Here is a 19,563-nt window from a genome sequence, read left to right as displayed (position 1 = left end):
TGGCGAAACTGACTCCCTGTCCCCCAGCCCCCTTCTATCCTGGTCTGCTCTCTGGTCTTTCCAAATATCAGGCCTTCTTAGCTTTATTTTATTTGGTGCTTGGTGAGAGGAGGAGGGAGAGTTTCTCCTGCTCTTTTCCATGTCCCCCAATTTACCTCCATATTTTGTGTCACATTCTTTGTGAGGTCAGGCTCAGATGTGGGAAGGTGTAGAGATGTGGTTGCTACAGATGTGATTTAAACAGGATTGCAAAACCCTCCTTATTCTTCCTAGACTTGTGGCTAATGGACTACATTCCTTCCACCTTTGCTCAGGTAAAGAGCAAATATGCAGAATGACTCTCCCTGGCTTTAAACATGCCCTGCAAAATGGAAGAACACTCCACCAAGGTAGTGCCAGTTTTTCACCTGAAATGAAAAGTTCTTTAAACCAGGAAGACTACATGTAGAGTGCATATTCCCACGAATTGCCTGTTAAGATGGGACTAAGCTGTTTGTGGGTACTTAGTTCCAGGATTCTGACACCAGATGCCTTTCATTGAGGTGGGGTGGGGTTGTCTAGGTTGGTGGATAGACGACATTCTTCTACCATGCCACCTATGGTATAGTTCCTGCTATCTGGGCAGAAGTACCCTGACACCCAGTGTCTGCATTTTTTCCATCCAGAAAGTTGAGATTCTTTGTGGAGCCGTTCACCAAACACTAAGCTCATCCTGACCAGCACTTTACTAAGAGGGCTGTGTAGAAGGGTTTGAAGGGTTCTGTGGAGGCATGGAGGTTCCAGACTTAAGCTCTTAGCAGGGCCTCGTGACTGTCTTCTTTCAGCCTGGGCTGTACATTTGTAGAAGAGAGGTTGGCTAAGAGGAAGGAGAGAATCAGTACGTTTTGGTGGAAATTGGTGCTAGAATAGCAACAAGTTCAGAGTGTCCTCCCCCACCGCTGGGGCTACTCTGGGCCCCATCATCCTGGCTTTGGGTCAGGGCTTCAGCAATAGGCTGAGAACTTCTTAATTTAGTGTCTGGGGCACTGTTCCTGACCTCTTTTGCTGAGTCACTAGCACTTGAGTCACTTGCAGCTTTTTGGGGTAATTTATTGGAGGTAGGAGTCTCTCAGGGACTTTTTCTGACCCGGTTGGCTTTGACCCACAATCCTACCTAAGATCTCAGCCTCCTGAGTAGCTAGGATTACAGGAGTGAGCCACCGCACCCAACATGAGAACTTCCATATTCACTCAACAATCACTGCATCAGGGGGATACAAGTGTACACAGTCCCTACTCGTGGGGTAGACAAAGCAAACAACGGCGCGTTGGGGTCGGCAGAGTGCCTCCAGGAGCGCCTGGTCAGGAAAAACTAAGGACCTGAGGGTGTTCAGAGTTCTTTCAAAAGACGATCACTTTGGCTTATTGGAGAATGGAAAGGCTGGAATCCGACATCGGATGCTATTCTAAATTCAGTCGCAAGATGGCGCTGTAGGCGCGTGGAGCGGCTAGGAGGGCGGTGTGTGTGTGTGCGTGTGTGTGTGTGTGTGTGTGTGTGCGTGTGTGTGTACCAGTACGTCTAGAATGCAGCCTGGGAGGGTAGATAGCCTGGGAGGGTTTGGCGTCAGACAAAATGTTGGGTCAGGCTTGCACTTGGAGGTGAAAGACGTGGCCCAGTGAGACGCCAAGAAGGACGCGTCGATCGCATGTCAGTGCCTCCTTGGGGCTCGGGAGCCCCGCCCCGGTCAAGCTCAGCTGCTGGTCGGTGATTCTGGATTCCGGGGGGCCGGGGGTGGGGGGCCCGTTCTGTCTGCCCTGCGCCTTCTCCGCGCCCGCCTGCGCCGCCGCCGCTCCCGGAGGACGCACGGGGCGCCCGGCCTAGCGCGGCTCTGCGGCCTGGGACGCAGCGGCCTCCCCTCCCCTCTGACCCGGACCCGGGCTCCCCGCAGTTCTACATCTGGAGGTCCGGGTCGGACCCAGGGGTCACCTGATGGGGAGCGGAAGATGGCAAAACACTAAGGGAAAACCAGGTCCCGGACGATGGCCGGGAAGGAAGAGATCCGAGGGGTGCCCCTCCCCAGCTTTGGAGCGAGAGGAAACCTGACTGCACTAGGGATGAGAGGGGCGCCCAGGGAAGGAGTCAGGAGAGGCGGGCCGGGTCTTGTTTTTGAGGCCCCCTCTGAGCCCCTCTTTGGAATATACATAACCGAAACTGAAGGCCAAGGATGGGGGGCTAAGCAGGGCCGGGAGCAGGCTCCTGGAGGAGGTCTGCTGTGGGGTTGGGGTGACAAGCTGGAAGGAGGCATGGCTTATGAATTCCACCCTGGTTTCCGTTCCTCCCCTGACCACGCAGAGGGGCGAGGCCCCAGTGAAGGGAGGGAGGTTATTTCCATGGTGACTGGCTCCTAAATATAGTTAAGATGTTGCAGTGGTCGCCATGGCGACAGCCGCAGCTGGTGGTATCCGCAGGCCAGTGCCCTCCTTCAGAACAAGGGATGTCTAGGGATAAACTGAGTGATGAAAACAAGGAGGCGAGGCCTGAGGACAGAAACAGGACCAAGCAAAAAAGTGCATGTGGAGCTATAATGGTGGAGTCTGAGGAGACCCCGAGTTCTGAGTGAGTGTGCTTAGGGAGAAACCAGTCGTCTTTAGCCTCAGTGTAAATGAATGACCAGGCTCCACCTCTGGGTGGCTCTGGAATGGAGGGATGTGAGTGGGTGAAGAGAGATCTGGCGGTCCTCAACCCTGGGCTCTCAGAGACCCTCAGGATTCTCCACCTCAGGAGCCCTCACTCAAGAAGGCTACATAAAGAAACACAAGCCCAGGGGTCTTAAGCATTAGATACTGAGGTTGAGTGCCATTCTGGGGGTAGGAGACTGAGGGGAGGGTGAGAGGAAGGGGAAGAGGATCCCACATGTCCCTCCTATAAGCAGGGAGCAGATCTTCAATCCCTAACACCCCAGACATCACACTGGGATCGCAGCAGGGCAGAGCCTGGGCCAAGGGGACTAGGTAAGATAAAGAGTGTGACTTGGGGGGTGTGGGGGGGGAGGGAAATGGGTACCAAGACATGTGAAAGGGTATCAATGTATATGAATTAATGCACCTTCTATCTGGCAAATATCATGTAACCCTTTTACTAATTACAATAAAAAAATGCAAGAAAAAAAAGGAGTGTGACTTGGCGGGGAGTTTGGCCTAGTGGTTAAAGTGCTTGCCTAGCATGCATGAAGACCGGGGTTCGATTCCTCGGCACCACATACATAGAAAAAAGCTGGAAGTGGTGCTGAGGCTCAATTGGTAGAGCTCTAGCCTTGAAAAAGTCCAAGGACAGTGCTCAGGCCCTGAGCTCAAGCCCAGGACTGGAAAAAAAAAAAGAAAAAGAAAGAAAAGTGTGACCCACCTCTTCATAGGTGTAACTTCCCCTCACTGTCTTTAGCTATCCCCAACCCTCTAGCACCTGAGTGTTGAGACCTCTGTGGGGTATCTCTATTGACTTCCCCAGGAACTACTGGAATCCAGATATGGAGGGTGCAGCACTGACACGGAGTTGGTGGGCCTCCTACTGTCCGCAGGAGAGGGGTATCATCATCAGCTCTGTACCAGCTGTTGGCTGAAGGTGAAACATTTTGGAGGTGTGATTGCCTCTCTTCTAGTCCCAAATAATCACCTGGTAAGTCAGATGTCCCTTCCCTAAGGAGCAAAGCTGATGGAAGGCAGACCACCTCTGCCCCAGGTTCACAGAGGAGGGTCACAGGCTGGGGTAGAGGGAGACACCGAAGTTAGCCAGACACTATGTTGAAAACAAACCATACAATTTGTGGGTGTGGAGAGGAGGGAAAAACTGGGAGGAAATGCACTCCTGGGGCCGGGAGTTTGGCCTAGTGGTAGGGTGCCTGCCTAGCATGCACAAAGACCCAGGTTCGATTCCACATACATAGAAAAAAGCCGGAAGTGGTGCTGAGGCTCAAGTGGTAGAGCTCTAGCCTTGAGAAAAGCTCAAGAACAGTGCTCAGGCCTTGAGCTCAAGCCCAGGACTGGCAAAAAAAAAAAAAGAAAAAAAAAGTTAAAAAAAAAAAAAAGAAATGCACTCGTTACCCAACTTATGTAACGGTAACCCTTCTGGGGTATCACCTTTGTAATAATAATAATAATAATAATAATAATAATAATAATAATAATAATAAAGTAGCCAAAAACTATACCTGGGACATCACAATACGGCTCAACATAATGGGCTCTGTGTGTTAATCCTGTGGCTATTTCCTCTGAAAAATACCAATTTCCAAGGGGAAAAGATGGGTAAAGGAGGGGCTCATTCTGTTTCACAGGTCCAAGCATTACAAATAAAAGTCATGGACAATCAGTTTCCTCCAGTCCACCTTGGGAAGTGTTCTACCAGAGCTAAACATTCTACCAGAGCTGTTCAAAGGCCAAGTGTGCTCTGGAAGTCCTATGGCACCTGGATCTTAGTTCATGGCAGGCCTTGTGTTTACTAAATGACAAATAAGATGTGAGAAGACTTGATGACAAGGTAAGGAGGCCTGCAGGGACTGCTTCTAAAACCCAGGTATCTTCCCTCTCCCTTAGAGAATAACAAAAGCTGAGCAAAGAATATTGGGGGCACTGAAAGTGACATATTTCCAGATCAAACCTGGAAATCAGTAGAGGAACTGAGTAGGTGAACTTGGATATAAGTAAGCACTTCGTAAATAAGTTATAAGCAAAGGGGGTTTATGGGCTCCTGGGTGTGCGTGGAGTGGGGGAGTGGCATGCAGGGAAGGAGGAAGGAGGAGGGGCAAGCAGGAGGGTATGCAAAGCTGGGATAACTGGGAGCCCAGCATGTTAGGAAGGGAGAGGCTTGAGACCCACTGCCTGAGGACAGCTCGGGCTGGAGGCTGAAGGCCTGGAGGCACAGAGTTGGTGTTTCCAAAGCTTTGTCCTTTGGGTTTTCTGCTGTCCTCACTACCAGCCCAAAGCTCTCTGAATACTTGGAAAGTCACACCATTAGCCAGGTACTAGAAAAAATACCTTTTTATTAATTATTAGGAATAATCCATTCATTCAATGCAGAGTGTATGGTGGGGAAGGTTGAGTGCTGTCGTGTGGATGAGGGGAAACGTGCAAGAAGAGCAGTGATGAGGAGGCGCTGGTCCTCCACTTTCCACAAACTACAAACAGCAACACGAACATCGAGAATGACTAATAAAAGGGTCCACCCTCATGTCTCTTTCCGTCCTGTTCTTCCAGTCCGAGTCCTGTGTGGTCCCTAGAGGTGCCAGGGCATCTGGAAATTCTGGGCTGGGAGCGGGGTGCAGTGCGTGGCCTCAAAGTTGTGCAGATGCTTCCGGGCCTAGAGGAAGGGAGGGAGGTGGACAAGTGCAGGGCTGTGGTGACCAAAGTCGCTGCAGAGCCCTCTCCACCTGCCACTCTTTCCATCTGCCCACTCCCAGTAGGAAAGCTGTCACTTCACCAAGCCTGGCATCAGACCCCTGCCAGTCAGGCCTCCCCTCCCACCATGCTTCCCACTCCTGCGCTCACCAGAAACAACGCCAGCTGTCGCCGTCCATCTGCACTCATGTCCTCCCCTGCAGAGAGATGGCACTCACACCCAGCCCTGTCTGCTCATCCATCCCATTCCTGGCTCAACCCGTCCTCCCTCCTGCCTGGGGCTGTCCTTACCCACGCTCCAGGGAAAGTCAGGCCCATGTTCCGCTTGGTAGGACCGGAGGACAGACAGACACCAGTCTTCCTCTACTTCCCATCGGCTGTAAATCGAGGCTGGTCAGGGAGAGGGATGAGGCCTTGTCAGTGCCCCGGACTTGGCCAGGTCCCTGCCCGTAAGCCTCACCCGCTACCTCTCACCTTCCTCTAGCTGGGAGGAGGCTTCCAGCCACTGTCTCACCACTCGAAGGCCCTCCTCTGCCATCACGCGAGGATACCTAGAGGGACCGGGAACAGGGCAGGGCCGAATTAATTTCACTCTTTATCCACGAACCTCGCTCCATCCCTGAGCCCACCTCCTCCACTCCCAACTCCCCAGCTCTCACCGAAACTGCAGGAGCTTCAGCAAGAGGTCATTGCCTCGGTTGGACATGATGTCCTCAGGAACCCTGGTGGTGAGAATTATGGGGGTGAAGGGGGGGGTGTTGAGAAGGGTCTAGAAACCTGGGTAATTTCCTAGGCAGACCCTAGGCTGCAGGAGAGGCAGAGCAGCTGCTCACGTGGTGGTGATGATCTCATCCTTGGTTCTCCGGATCAAAAGCACAGGGCCCTGGAACCTTTAGGACAAAGCAGTGAGGAGGGAAGAGTTCTGAGGAAGCCAGGTGAAAAGTGGGCTGTCCCCACCCCTGCTACAGGGGCTCCTCATCCAGGGGTGAGTCTCCCTAGGAATGGTCATGGCTCAGTCTGGCCCAGGGGTGATGTTGGGGGGGGGGGGAGATCTTTGTGGTGTCTGACCCTTTAGTTGCCAGGTCATGAGGTCCAGAGTCTCAGGGGACCTACAAAGACCAGCTGGTCACTCAGGCTGTAAAGTAGCAGCCATTTACCAACTTAGCACATCAATAGTAATTTCAGCATGCAATGCCCAGTGGAGCTGGAGTGGGCTTCGGGAGGGGGGGGCGGGGGCTGGCAGGGGTGCCACACTGGGCTGCCCTCACCTGCACAGCTGCTCCGAGTTGTTTAGATTGAGATGCTGCCTCACCGTCCGGGTCACCAGGCCCTCTGCAGTGGGATAAAGGTGAAGGGATAGCAGAGACAAGGCCCTAACTCAACATAAAGGTCTCCACTGTTCCCAGGGAGAGAAACTGAGGCACAGGATAGCGCAAACTAATTCTTAACAATGACCTACAGCCCATCCCAAGAAAAAAGGGGAACCACTTCCAGTTAGAACAGCCCCCAACTCCAGAGCAACCCTTCCCTGGTGGGCCTGGGAACGAGCTGCACTCACTCCAGCTGTCAGGCATGACCTTCAGCGCCAAGGGAACCAGGTCATCAAAGGAGGCGTCCAGAATCACAGCACTAATGTCTGGGTAGGACATGGCTGCCCACGTGGCTGGCACACAAGGAGAATGAAGAAGCCTGAGAGGGCATCCAGCCTGTGCCCTCCACGCTCCTCCCTGACCTGATCCTTCTTACTGTGTGAGCCTGGGTAGAGACATCATCTCCAAATATTTTCTTCTTCCTGATCTCCCTACCCCAGGATATCAGTTTAGTTCTTTTTGTGTTTTAGGTTGGAGACCACGACTCAAACTGTACCTGTTGCTTTTGCTCATTGTCTAGCCTTCTACCAACCGAGCCATGCCTCCAACCCCTGGTCTACTTCTTTGAATGACCAGGCACAGGGTGGAAGGAAAGGAGAGGTGCATACATGGATATCATCTTCCAGGCCTACTTACATTCTGCTTCTCTCTTCCCTGAGCCTTTCTCCACCCTCACCCAGGGCCATCTGTGTAGGGCCCCGGCTCTCTAGTCCAAGGTGGGGAGGGAAAGGGGAGGCTGGTACCAGTGAATCCGCCAATGGACCAGGCGTAGAGGACAATGTCCTGGGGCTGGAAGCCCAGGCGGTGTATGGCAAACTGGACCACCACATCCATGGCATTGGCCTCGTTTTGTGGGAATGGCACCCCCTGCAGGGGTGAGGCAAAGACAAGAGGGGGAGGTCACCTGTCACCTGTGCCTTCCTGGAATGAGCCCTCCCCACAACCATCACGGGACACACAAAGGAGGTATGGGAGAAGCATGGCTAGACAAGCGGTTCTCTCTAGAAGACTGTGTGCCACTGTCGCTCTGCTGGTCCTGCTGTGACCATGGGGCTGCGCTCCCATGCTGCCTTCCCACCCTCAGGACCCAGGGCTTGAGAGTGGGGGAGCCCCACAGAGACAGGCACCCCATTTGCTCTCTCCAGTGGCTGAGCAGAGGAAGATAGCCATGGTTCTGGAAAAAGTGGGGATTCCAGAGAGAGGGACTCACCGTGCTTCCAGCAAAACCTGGATGATTCCAGCCCAGGACTGAAAATCCAGCTGCAACACAGAGGGAGAAGGCAATGAAACCTCGTGGCCCACACCCCTTTCTGTCCCAAGGGAAAGGACAGCAGAAGGACCCTCTAGCTCAAGAGGCAATTAACTTCTAGCCTTCTCAAGATACAGAGACAATGCCAAAGTGCATAGGAATAGGAGTGGGCCTAATAAAGCCGGGGACACGCCCAGAGAAGGAATGTATGGCTAGCAAAGCAAATGAGGAGTGAACTTTTCACTAGATCTTGCCCAGAGAAGAGTGGCCAGGGAGGCCAAAGCATTCAGGGAGGTGCAGGACACCTTCGGAGAACATTCTAGTCCAAGGGATAGAGATGAGGAGGCTGGAGCCAGGGCCTACCTTCCAGGGGTGTGGAGACACAGCCCACCTCATAGAACCCTGCGTTTCCTTCACAGCAGATCACCTGGGGAGAGAGCAAGAGGGAGGCTGAGGAGACGCCAAGCCAGGTGTGAAGCCCCTGTGTGAGCAGCTGTGGAGGGCACTAGGAGAAGAGAGGGAGTGGAAGTTCCCTTCTCCCCAAGGGGAATAGGAGCTGCTTCTTCCATAGATCCCTGGGTGAGAGGCAAAATGGTTATAAATGCTTAGCAAACTCGCCCTCAGAGGAAGACCTCAAGTCAAACCATTCCCTGGCCCAGCACATGGCCCTCCTTCCTGGGAGACCTCTGGGGAGACATCTCTCAGGATGTGATTACAGTCTTTTTTTTTTTGGCAGGGAGGTTAGGGAATAGAGCCCAGTCCTTGAGCTCAGGGCCTGAGCACTGTCCGTGGGCTTTCTCAAGGCTAGAGCTCTACCACTTGAGCCACAGCACCACGTCCAGCTTTTTTTCTATGTATGTGGTACTGAGGAATCGAACCCAGGTCTTAGTGCATGCAAGGCAAGTGCTCTTACCACTAGGCCAAACTCCCCACCCCCAGTCTTTTTTTTTTTTTTTTTTTTTTTTTGCCAGTCTTGGGGTTTGAACTCAGGACCTGAGCTTTGTCCTTGGGCTTTCTCAAGGCTAGAGCTCTACCACTTGAGCCTCAGCACCACTTCTGGTACTGAGGAATGGAACCAGGGTTTTCATGCATGCTAGGTGAGAAGTCTACCACTAGGCCCTGCTCCCAGCCAGAGCCCAGAGTCTTAAGCATGCTACAGCCCCAGGCCTTAGATTTGTTATCTTTCCAGTTTCAGATCCGTGACTTTCTGTTGTGTAGAATGTTCATTTTCCCTCTCCCTTCCTGGGCTACAGTCTTATAGTCAGATAAACTTATTCCACAGTGTCCCGAGCTGGAGCCCAAAAAGATACGGACCTATATGAACTCCCATTGGGGATGGCAGAGCTAGAACCCAGCCCTGTGGATGCTGGGCTCAGAGCTCTTTCCAAGACCACCTCGGGATCCAAGTACCAGCTCTGGGAGAACTGTGTGGTATTTCAGTTTTATCATCTGTAAAGTGGGCTCATATATTGGCACTTTCTCACAAGATAATTGTGAGGATTAAATATATCTTACAAATAGCAAATGCTGGTCTGAGTGGTAACTTTATTTATTTATTAAAATCCTTGCATGTTAACTTCTACTTCAGCTATTTCCCTCTCTCTGGATTTCTTTGTTGTTGGTGGTGGTGGTGGTTGTGGGGCTTGAACGTGGGGCCTGCGTGATGTCCCTGAGTTCTTTTTGCTCAAGGCTAGCACTCTACCACTTGAGCCACAGCTCCACTTCTAGGGTTCTGGCTGTTAATTGGAGATACGAGTCTCAGGATTTTCCTGTCTAGGCTGCAATCCTCAGCGCTCTATATGTGGGCAGCACTGGGAGATGGGGTCACCCCCTTCCGTGGCTCCACACAAAAGGGAGGATTAGGCTTTCCAGTCCCCACACTCCACCTTTGGGCCCCCTGGTTTCTCTCACCAGCTTCTGTCCCTGGGGCTCAGCTGTCCCCCGCCGGTCCACAAACATGGTGTCAATTTCATTGCCATCACAAGCCAGCAGCTTCGCACGGCGACCATTACACTGAGCAAGGGAGAGGCAAAGGCCAGGTGGTGAGGGGCAGGGGCCGCATCTCTAGGAGAGACAAGGCCGGCAGAGGGGCGGCAGGGGGGGAGTCTCACCTCCTCCACCAGGCGAGCTTGGCCCTGGAGCAGCACAGGCATGAGTGCCTTCTGGAGCAGGTACACGGAGCCTGGGTACAGCATGCGGCGCCCCAGCGTGTGGGCCACCAGGTAGCTGTGGGGAACATGGTTAGTGAGTCCCCAACCCTGCGCTTTCCCCTTTTGGGACTTGTTGAAATAATACATGTACTAGGTGAGTGCTTTTCAACTTGTTTTTTAAATTGCAAACTTTGTGGCTCGCAACCAGAAATCCTAGTTACTCGGGAAGCTGAAATTGGAGCCAAATTCCAGAGACTCCCCTCTCTACTTACCCAGCAAAAAGGCAGAAATGGAGGTGTGGTAGAGGTGGGGGAGGGGGGCACAAGTTCAAGGCCCATTCAAGCCCCACTACACACATACACACAGAACGAATTGGTAAGGTACCCACTTTGTGGCCTGCCTAGTTGAGGCCCTGAGTTCAACCCTTAGCATGTCAAAATTTCTTTTTGTACCCAGATATGTGTATGTATGTACACAGGTGACCCTAGACTTATAAAGCATTTATATCTTTTGTTTGTTTATTTTAGTCCTGAGGCTTAACTCCCTGAACTCCTTTTGCTCAAGGCTAGCACTCTACCACTTTGAGTCCCATTGCCTCTTCTGGTTTGCTGTTGGTTAGTTGGAGATAAGAGTCTCCTGGACTTTCCTGCTCAGGCTAGCTTTGAACCTTGATTCTCAGATCTTAGCCTCTCAGTAGCTAGGATGACAGGCATGAGCCATCAGCATCTGGCTAGGTTTATGTTTGATAAACTATATACTTAACCACTAATCTACAGCACATAGTAGTTTAGGCATATAGCACCCTGTGTAGCATGAATGGTTTGACCTGGTGATCCCGGGAGCTAACTGGGAGCTACAAAGAGCGCAGGGAGTACTGGGATATACACATCACTAGTCCAGAAAAAATCAAAATGTATTCCCCCCCAAGTAGTGGGTCTTGAATTCAGGGCCTATGCTTATTAAGGCAAGCACTCTACAACATAAGCCATACCTCCAGCCCCTGTCCATTTTATTCACTATGGTATGTCTGTTAGCTGCTGTGCACATATAAGGTACTAAGAACACTATGTAAAGTAGGAGCTAATAAACACTTAGTGAATCTAGTAGATGAGGCATGGTAGATACTGCCCTGAAAAAGATGCTCGGTCATGTTAGTTAACCTTTGCCACTACAAAAGTCTGTATCATCCTGCCCAGCATCCTCTCTCCAAACTCTCAAATCTGGCTTGCCTTTCTTTGTCTTCTTTTTCTTTTTTTGTTGTGGGTCCTGGGGCTTGAGCTCGGCCTAGGCGCTGTCCCTGAGCTCTTCAGCTCAAGGCTACCACACTACCCTGGAGCCAAGTCCCATTTCCCATCTTCTGGAAGTTAACTGAAGGTAAGAGTCTCAGGTCCCTTTGTACCCAGGCTGGCTTTGAACCTGGATCCTTAGCTCTCAGCCTCCTGAGTAGCTAGGATTACAGGCGTGAGCCACGGTGCCCACCTGGCTTGCCTTTCTAACCAACCAATTGGCACACTGTCAACAACCAACCACTGAATCTTCCTCCATCTTTGGTGTGTGTGTGTGTGTGTGTGTGTGTGTGGTATGCCAGTTCTGAGGTTTGAATTTAGGGCCTGCGCGTTGTCCCTGAGGTTCTTTGGCTCAAAGCCAACGCTGTCACTTGAGTCACAGCTCTTTTGTGGCATTTCGGTGGTTAACTGGAGAAGAGTCTCATGGACTTTCCTGCCCAGGCTGACTTATAATCTTGATCCTCAGATCTCAGCTTCCAGAGTAGCTAGGATTACAGGCATGAGCCACTGTGCCCAGGTCCTTCCTTGGCATTCTTATTGTTTGTTTATTTGTTTGTTTTTAGATCAGAGACTAAGGGCTGGGAGTTCGGCCTAGTGGTAGAGTGCTTGCCTAGCATGCACGAAGACCCAGGTTCGATTCCTCAGTGCCACATACATAGAAAAAGTATGAGGTAGTACTGTGCTTCAAGTAGTAGAGTGCTAGCCTTGAGAAGCACAAGGACAGTGCTTAGACTCTGAGTTCAAGACCCGGGACTGGGGAAAAAAAAAAAAAAAAAAAGGAAATAGATCAGAGACTAAGAATCAGTACCCGCAGCTTTCACTCACTAGCTACTACTCTACCAACTGAACCATGCCTCCAACTCGCTTCCTTGGTACTCTTGAACCTGCTGCCTATCTACCAACAATTAAAAATTCCAAGAGCCAGCCAGGCGGTGGCTCCCGCCTAAAATCCTAGCTACTCAAGAAGCTGGGATTGGAGGATTAGAGGATCTCAAAGCCAGCCCGGGTTACTAAAAAGTCTGTCTGTGAGACTCTTATCTCTAATTAATTACCAGAAAACTGGAAGTGGCATTGTAGCTCCAGGGGTAGGGTGTAGCCTTGAGCTGAAGAGCTCAGGGACAGGCCCAGGCCCAGACAACAACAAAGCAAAACAACAACAACAACAAAAAAAACCTTCCCAAGAGCCTGTAAGGTAAGAGTCAGTGCTGTCTTTGCTGAGGCTGTGGGTACCATGACTAAGACTTAGCTGGGTCACCATGTGCTCTCGGGCCCGCAGGCAATGTGACTTCAGCTCCTCAACAATTCTCTCAGGCAGGTTATTCACAGGCGTAGAAAGAGGAGCAGAGCAAGGCCAAACAGCAAGGTGGAGAAACCACAGAGCAGGAGGGCCAGGGCCAGGATGCTTACATGGCGGTGCACTAGACCTTGGGCCAGCTCTAGAGATGGTTCCCCCTCACCCCAACCCACTGCCCCCTCTCCGCCTTGTTGGAGAAGCTTCTGCACTGGAACCGCTCGTGTCCCGGTACTTCACCTGCTACCGCAAGTGTCTTCTCCTAACAAATAAAAGTTTCTTCACCCCAAACCATCCACGCCAAGCACACAGCAAGCCCAATCAATACGTGACAGCTATTTGACGATGGTGCACCTAGTCCCCGGGGGCCTCATCCCACGTCCTCTCCTCCCCAGCTGTGTCCCACCTGGTGATCTGACAAGGCAGCTTCTTGGCCCGGTTGAGGAGTGTGTCTGCTGTTCCCCGATGGAGGGGCTCTGGGCGAAGCAGGGCTACACCCCGGCGGGAAGGTCCCCCTCGGGACTCCTTCCTGCAGAAAGGGAAGAAATGAGAGATGGAGTTAGGTGGGCTGAGAATGTGGCTCAGTGGTAGAGTGCTTGCCTAGCATGCAGGGAGCCCTGGGTTTGATTCCTCAGTACCACATAAACAGAAAAGGCCTGAAGTAGTGCTGTGGCTCAAGTGGTAGAGTGCTAGCCTTGAGCAAAAAGAAGCTCAGGAACAGTGCTCAGGCCCTGAGTTCAAGCCCCAGAACTGGAGGGGGGGATGGGGTTAGGAGCAGCAGGCTGGTGGGTATCTAAGAACGAGAAGGTAACACTGAAAGGTGAGGTGTTGGGGACCTCAGAGAGGATGGAAGCAGGACAGGGTGGTGTGGAGGAGAGCAGTCACAGTTGCAGGGAGAGCACACACTGGGCCTCACCGGCTGCTGGCTTCCTCCCAGTGGAAGTCCACTGGCCAGCTCCTGAAGTCAAAGTTGTAGTTGGCCAGCTGCTTCTGTGGGAGGCAGAGAAAGACAGGGGAGCAAAAGGAATTGAGCATGGAAGAGGGACGCCCACCTAGCACCTCAACACCTCAGTCATCCAGAGGCCTGACCATCCCACGTCACAGGAGACCACGCAGAATCAGCCTCCCAGCTCTCATATGGAAAGCTCTAGAACCACAGGAACAATCTGTCAAGGCAGCTATCAGGACTGCCTTGTCTTTCCTCTTCCAGACAACCATTCTCACTTGACTCTTCCACAAACTGAAAACTGAGGCATCCCAGGAAGGGAAGCTGGTGCTTCCGAGCAAGGGAATGGACCCACTGGCTGGTCACTATTCCTTTGTCTCTGGGGTTCTCTAGAGGGCACCATCTTGGAAGCTTACAAGTTCCCCCAGCTGCTCCAACCAACAGTCCCCCAGCTGGCTGAGAAATGTCTGGCTCACAGTAGGCCCCTATCCACCCGGGTTCTCCTTCTGAATAAAGCCCTGACTCTTCCAGCCTCAAAGCTGCTCCCCTCAACTAATGCATCCAGGGGCCAGCGTTGCCCCACAGACCATCTGTGCCTGGGGTCACCCCCAGAGTTGGTCCACACGCTTCCTGTAGGTGGAGGGAACTATGTCTTCACTCTGCGAGATTCCTTCCCCATCCCCACAGCTTCCAGCTATTTTGAGGGTTTTTTTTTTTTCTGCAAGAGAATTTTTTTTTATATTTTCAAAAATAACTTGACTGAAAGAGAGCAATACAAAACTATAAAAAAAAAAAAATGAGCTCGGCATTGGTCTCTCATGTCTGTAATCCTAGCTACCCAGGAAGCTAAGATGTGAAGATGGTGGTTCAAAGCCAGTCTACGCAGACAAATCTGAGAGCTTCTTATCTCCAATTAACCAGAAAAAAACTGACAGTGGAGGTATGACTCTACTGGTGGTCCAGTGCCAGACTTGAGCAGAAAAAGCCAGGTGAGAACATGAAGGCCAAGTTCATGAACTTGCACGTGAAGTTTAAATTCTAGTTCAGACCAACAAGCAAAACCAACAAGCAAAAAACAAACAAACAAAAAAAACTATTCAAAAATGTAAATAACATCGGGTGTGGTGGCTTACACCTGAAGTCCTAGCTACTCAGGAGGCTAAGATCTGAGGATCTCAGTTAAAAGCCATCCTGGGCACTAAAGTCTGTGAGACTCTTATCTCCAATTAACCATCATAAAACTGGAAGTGGTGCTGTAGCTCAGGGGGGAGGGTGGTAGCCTTAAGCTGAAGAGCTCAGAGACAATGTTTAGGCGGAAGCTGCACAACCAACACACACACACACACACACACACACACACACACACACACAAGGGGGGGGTGTCAGGAGTTTGGCCTAGTGGTAGAGTGCTTGCCTAGCATGCACAAAGATCTGGGTTTGATTCCTCTGTACCACATACATAGGAAAAAAAAAAAAAAGCTAGAAATGGTGCTGTGGCTCTAGTGTAGAGCTCTAAGTTGAGAAAGCCCAAGGACAGGGCTCAGGCCCTGAATTCAAGCCCCTGGACTGGCAAAAAACAACAACAGCAACAACAACAACAAAAAAAAAACAAAAAGTAAATAAAACAAAAGGAAGAAAAGCAAAAGCAAACTTAAGCCAGGCTTTGTCCATACTCCAGGCTTGGCTAGGTCTTTGCTCTGTGGCTCTGCAAGGGTCACTCAGCCTCTGTTTCCTCAGGGTACAGAGGAGAGTAATCTTGCCACCTTATGCGGCATAGGCGACATACAAAATGCTTCCGACGGCACAGGACAGAGCATCATTGCACAGCTCCATAAATGGCGTAGAATAGCCTTTAATGAAGGCATGGTGGCCATAGCTGTTTGATCCCAGAAACCCCTTCACACCAGGAAGGAGCTTTATGGGGCCCCAACCCCCCTTCTCAACCATAATCACACTCCAGCACAGCAGGCCTGGCACAACTTAAAGGAAACTGTTGCCCTGGCTTTTCTCCCTCCTGGCGCCACGCTGCGCTCCAGGCACAAGAGTGGACATACCTGTCCATCTTGTTCTGTCCCCAAACAAAGCTGGCATGGTGTTCTACACAGAGCACTAAACAAATCTTTACAGACTGAGCTGCTGTGAAAGGGAAGAAACGATCTCCCGTAAGAAACACTGTGGATGTTTCTATGTTTAGACCCTTCCTGAAGCTGGAAGATAGAGGGGAAAGAGGACTGTTCTAGAAGAAGTGGTAGGGAGGACAGTTGACTCGGTGCGCAGGCAAAAGCTCACAACGCATACTTTGTCCTCGCAGAAGTCAGTGCCTGGTGTCCTGGGGTAGCAGTGAAGCTGCCTGTGGGCAGTGGGGAGTGGGAAGTATGTCTGGAACCTCTCACCTTTCACCTTTCACCCATCCTCTCACCTTGTTTTCTGCAGACTGGTTCCGATGTGTGGCTTCTAAGATGGTGATGAACTGCCGGTACTGAGGGTTGGTCCAGCGACCAATGCCTGGTAGAGAAGACAAGAAATGGCATTAGGAAAACGGGGAAGCTGGCTGCCGAGTCCTAGGAAAGTAATTGGAGATGGGGAAGAAGGGCCTGGAAAAAGGGAGACACAGAGGAAGTGAAGGTCTACAGTGGGTGGGGCTGTAGGCTGGCTCTCCTAACTTCTTCAGGTTGTTGTAGGTTTTTTTGTTTTCTTTCTCTTTTGTTTTCTTTCTTTCTCTCTCTCTCTCTCTTTTTTTTGCCAGTCTTAGGGCTTGAACTCAGGGTCTGAGCACTGTCCTTGAGCTTTCTAGTACCACTTCCAGCCTTTTCTGTGTGTGTGGTACCAAGGAATCCAACCCAGGGCTTCCTGCATGCTAGGCAAGCACTCTACCACTAAGCCACACCCCTGGGCCCCAGGTTGATGTGTTGTTAAATTTTCTTCTTCGTTTTTGTTTTTCCAGTCCTGGGGCTTGAACTCAAGGCCTGGGTACTGTCCCTGAGTTTCTTTTGCTCAAGGCTAGCACTCTACTGCTTAAGCTACAGTGCCACTTCCGGCCTTTTCTGTTTATGTGGTACTGAGGACTCGAACCCAGAGCTTCATGCATGCTAGGCAAGCACTCCATCACTAAGTCACATTTCCAGCTCCCATTATTATTATTATTATTTTTTTTTTGCCAGTCCTGGGCTTGAGCTCAGGGTCTGAGCACTGTCCTTGGACTTTCTCAAGGCTACAGCTCTACCACTTGAGCCTCAGCACCACTTGTGGCTTTTTTCTATGTATGTGGTATCGAGGAATCGAACTCGGGTCTTCGTGCATGCTAGGCAAGCACTCTACCACTAGGCCAAACTCCCGGCCCCCCCCCCCCCCGTTATTATTTTTATTATTTTTTTAACTAAGTCCCTCAAGGAAAAGATCATGCTTTATACCACTCACCACAGATTAAGGCCCAGCTTCAAAGTGGATTTGCAGAAAATATTTAATATTTGCACAGCAATGGACAGATGTAAACCAGGCTTCCTCTCCACCTACCTCGGAGACAGGCTATGCCTGCCAGTAGCAGCAGCAATGTCCCAGCATAGTGAGAAAATGGCACTACTTTGGACAAACTCAAGTAACCTGGGAGGAAAGACAGATGATATGAGATCTCTCCACAGGGCCTCTCGGCTCTCCCCCAGCTTGGCCCCAGCCTCCACCTGAAACCCTCTCATTAGAGTTTTCCCACTCTCAGAGGAAGTGCCAGGGGGGAGAAGACAGCCAAGTCATCCTCACAGATCCCTTTTTCTCTTTGAGGGGAGGCTTGGCTTATTCACCAAAAACATGCCCACTTCTGGCCCCACCACCTTTGAAACCACACTGACCTTTCCTGTACAAGTAGAAGAAGGCGAAGGGAGAGGAGTAATAAGAGATGGACCAGAAGACTGAAGCCTGCAGCAGAGAGACAGGGACAGGCAATCAATACCCACACACACTCTGGTCTGCCATTTCCAGGCCTAGGCGCCGAGCAAGGTGAATAACCTGAGAATATCATGTTGAGTATCTACTGTGTGCATGGCATGACACACACAATAGTTACTCAAGTATATATTGAAAAATAATGCATGGGAATGTAACAGAGGCTGGAAAAATGGGTGCAGGTTCTATTTCTTCTTCAAATCATCTCCGGACATAATTCCATTACGTGTACATGCCCGGGCTCTCTGTCTACGCAAGTTAAATAAGCCTGTTCAATTGGCCCTGCTCAGGATAGCCCCTGGCCTGGTCCCCAAAAGACTGTTACCATTAAAAACTCTGCCAGAGAGCACAGCTGTCTCTGCAGCCAAAGAGGTTAGTTGCCAGGGAGGACAGGTCACTGGGGACTACAGGACTTAGCACCTGCAGATGGTCCCAAGAGTAAACATGTTTTTCACAGGACTCAGGCTGCCCCAGAGAAAGTTAGGCTACATACATACCAAAGGGGAGCACCAAGCATGTTTCGTGTGTGTGTGTGTTGGGAAGGTTTACTTCAGAGCCCATTGCATCCCTCACCACCCTCCAGGGCTGAGAGGGGTAAGCTCAAGAGGGCAGCTGGGTTTGAAAAGATGCAGTGACTTGCAGATGCTGAGGAAGACTTACCAGTGCCAGGATGCTGTCAGCATGTTTCTCCAGGGCACGAGGCTGATAGTACGAATCCTGTCAACACAGATGGCCTGTTAGGATCCTGCCCACTGATTGACTAGCTTTTCCCCATCCCTTTCCAATGCCCCAGTGTGGGTCCTCTGGTTCTAGCCTCCTTGGCTATCTCTCCTACAAGGTCCCTGGCCTCCACTGAAGCTTCTTTCTCCTACCCTGACCCTGAGCCTGATTTCCTATCCCTGACCATGAGAATAAACAGGGCCCAGGCCTTGGAAAGAAGTGAAAGCACCATTGGGTGACTTTGGCCCAGTTGTGAGGGTGTGTACACGGAGAAAAGGGCTAGGGAAGAAAGACTCCATGACAATTCTTTAGGAGAGCAATAGAAATGAGTAGGCTGATGAGAAAGAGAATATGGCTAGGGGTGGTAGCGGTGTCGAGGTTATTAAATCTCAACTGAAACTGCCAGTAAAAAAGGAAGGGAATGTTTAGGGGAAGAGCCTATCACCACCCACTGTTCTGGGGAGTGTAATAACCCTGTGGTTTCCAGACGAGGTTTGGGGAGTGAGGATCAGGGGATACATGATATGCAGGTCATTTTGATAGTCAAGGCCAATTAAGAGGCAGATGAACTGAGCTAGGAGAAGCAGCACGGCACTAAGAAGTATGACAGCAAAATCCACGGGGTCCCTACACCCTGTAGGATCTCCTACAGGACTTGAGACTCAATGGGGACCGGTATGAACCATGACCGACAGGGTGGGGGGGGTACGCGGACTGGAAAAAGCAAGCCCTGGTGGAATGAGAAGGAGGTGCTCCATCGGAAGTAAAGAGAGGAGGCGGTCAGACCACAGGCGTGACTTAAAGCCAGGAAAGTCAACAGCGCAGACTTTTCAGACAACCGGCTTGACAATCGGGCTCCCCTCATTTCCAATAATGGGCACTTCCAGGGAGCAAAGGCCGGCCAAGGTTTGGACCGTACCATGTTCTTCACCAGGGGGGGACCTCGACTCACCCAGGAGCTGGAATGGGAGTTAGTGACTGCAGTTGGCGTTTCAGAGACGGTGGTCGGTGAGCGTTCGGAGTCTCTCTCCCGGTAGATTTTGTAGAGCCGGGGGCCTAGGACACAGCTCAGCAGCTTCGCCATGGCCCCGGGTAGGGCCGCTGCTCTTCCAGCAGCAGGTCCCCCCCCCTCCCTCCCACCTCTCCTGGCCCCGCCCTCCCCTGGCTCGGACGTGTTGCGTGCCCGTGACGTCAGCACGTACCGGCTCCGCCTCGAGCCCAGCTGAGCGCTGGCTACGCTTCTTC

At 51.4% G+C, this 19,563-nt stretch overlaps 1 protein-coding gene and 1 long non-coding RNA gene across 2 annotated transcripts; one reads left to right on the top strand and one right to left on the bottom strand.

Moving 5' to 3' along the window:
* The first annotated feature begins 2,884 nt into the window (after nt 1-2,884).
* Nucleotides 2,885-4,651, top strand: LOC150047900 (uncharacterized). The gene is made up of 3 exons (XR_016539315.1): nt 2,885-2,991; nt 3,485-3,652; nt 4,311-4,651. It is a non-coding gene; the product is annotated as an uncharacterized LOC150047900 (long non-coding RNA).
* Nucleotides 4,652-4,995: 344 nt separating this feature from the next.
* Nucleotides 4,996-19,452, bottom strand: Abhd16a (abhydrolase domain containing 16A, phospholipase). Its single transcript, XM_090355989.1, has 20 exons — nt 19,271-19,452; nt 18,259-18,315; nt 17,505-17,571; nt 17,176-17,262; nt 16,082-16,167; nt 13,633-13,706; nt 13,123-13,245; nt 10,101-10,215; nt 9,901-10,002; nt 8,353-8,416; nt 7,951-8,000; nt 7,484-7,607; nt 6,929-7,033; nt 6,639-6,702; nt 6,204-6,260; nt 6,030-6,092; nt 5,845-5,921; nt 5,662-5,760; nt 5,521-5,567; nt 4,996-5,332 (listed from the first exon to the last, which is right to left on the bottom strand). Exons 1-20 carry the CDS (start codon nt 19,400-19,402, stop codon nt 5,249-5,251), a joined length of 1,677 nt encoding a protein of 558 aa, XP_090212115.1. The 5' UTR covers nt 19,403-19,452; the 3' UTR covers nt 4,996-5,248.
* Between the last annotated feature and the right edge of the window lie 111 nt (nt 19,453-19,563).

This window comes from Megascapheus bottae, chromosome 22 (assembly GCF_031878675.1).
Source record: "Megascapheus bottae isolate mThoBot1 chromosome 22, mThoBot2.hap1, whole genome shotgun sequence".
Classification (NCBI taxonomy): domain Eukaryota; kingdom Metazoa; phylum Chordata; class Mammalia; order Rodentia; family Geomyidae; genus Megascapheus; species Megascapheus bottae.
The sequence above is the reverse complement of the archived record's forward strand: the minus strand, read 5'-3'. Positions and strand labels throughout refer to the sequence as shown.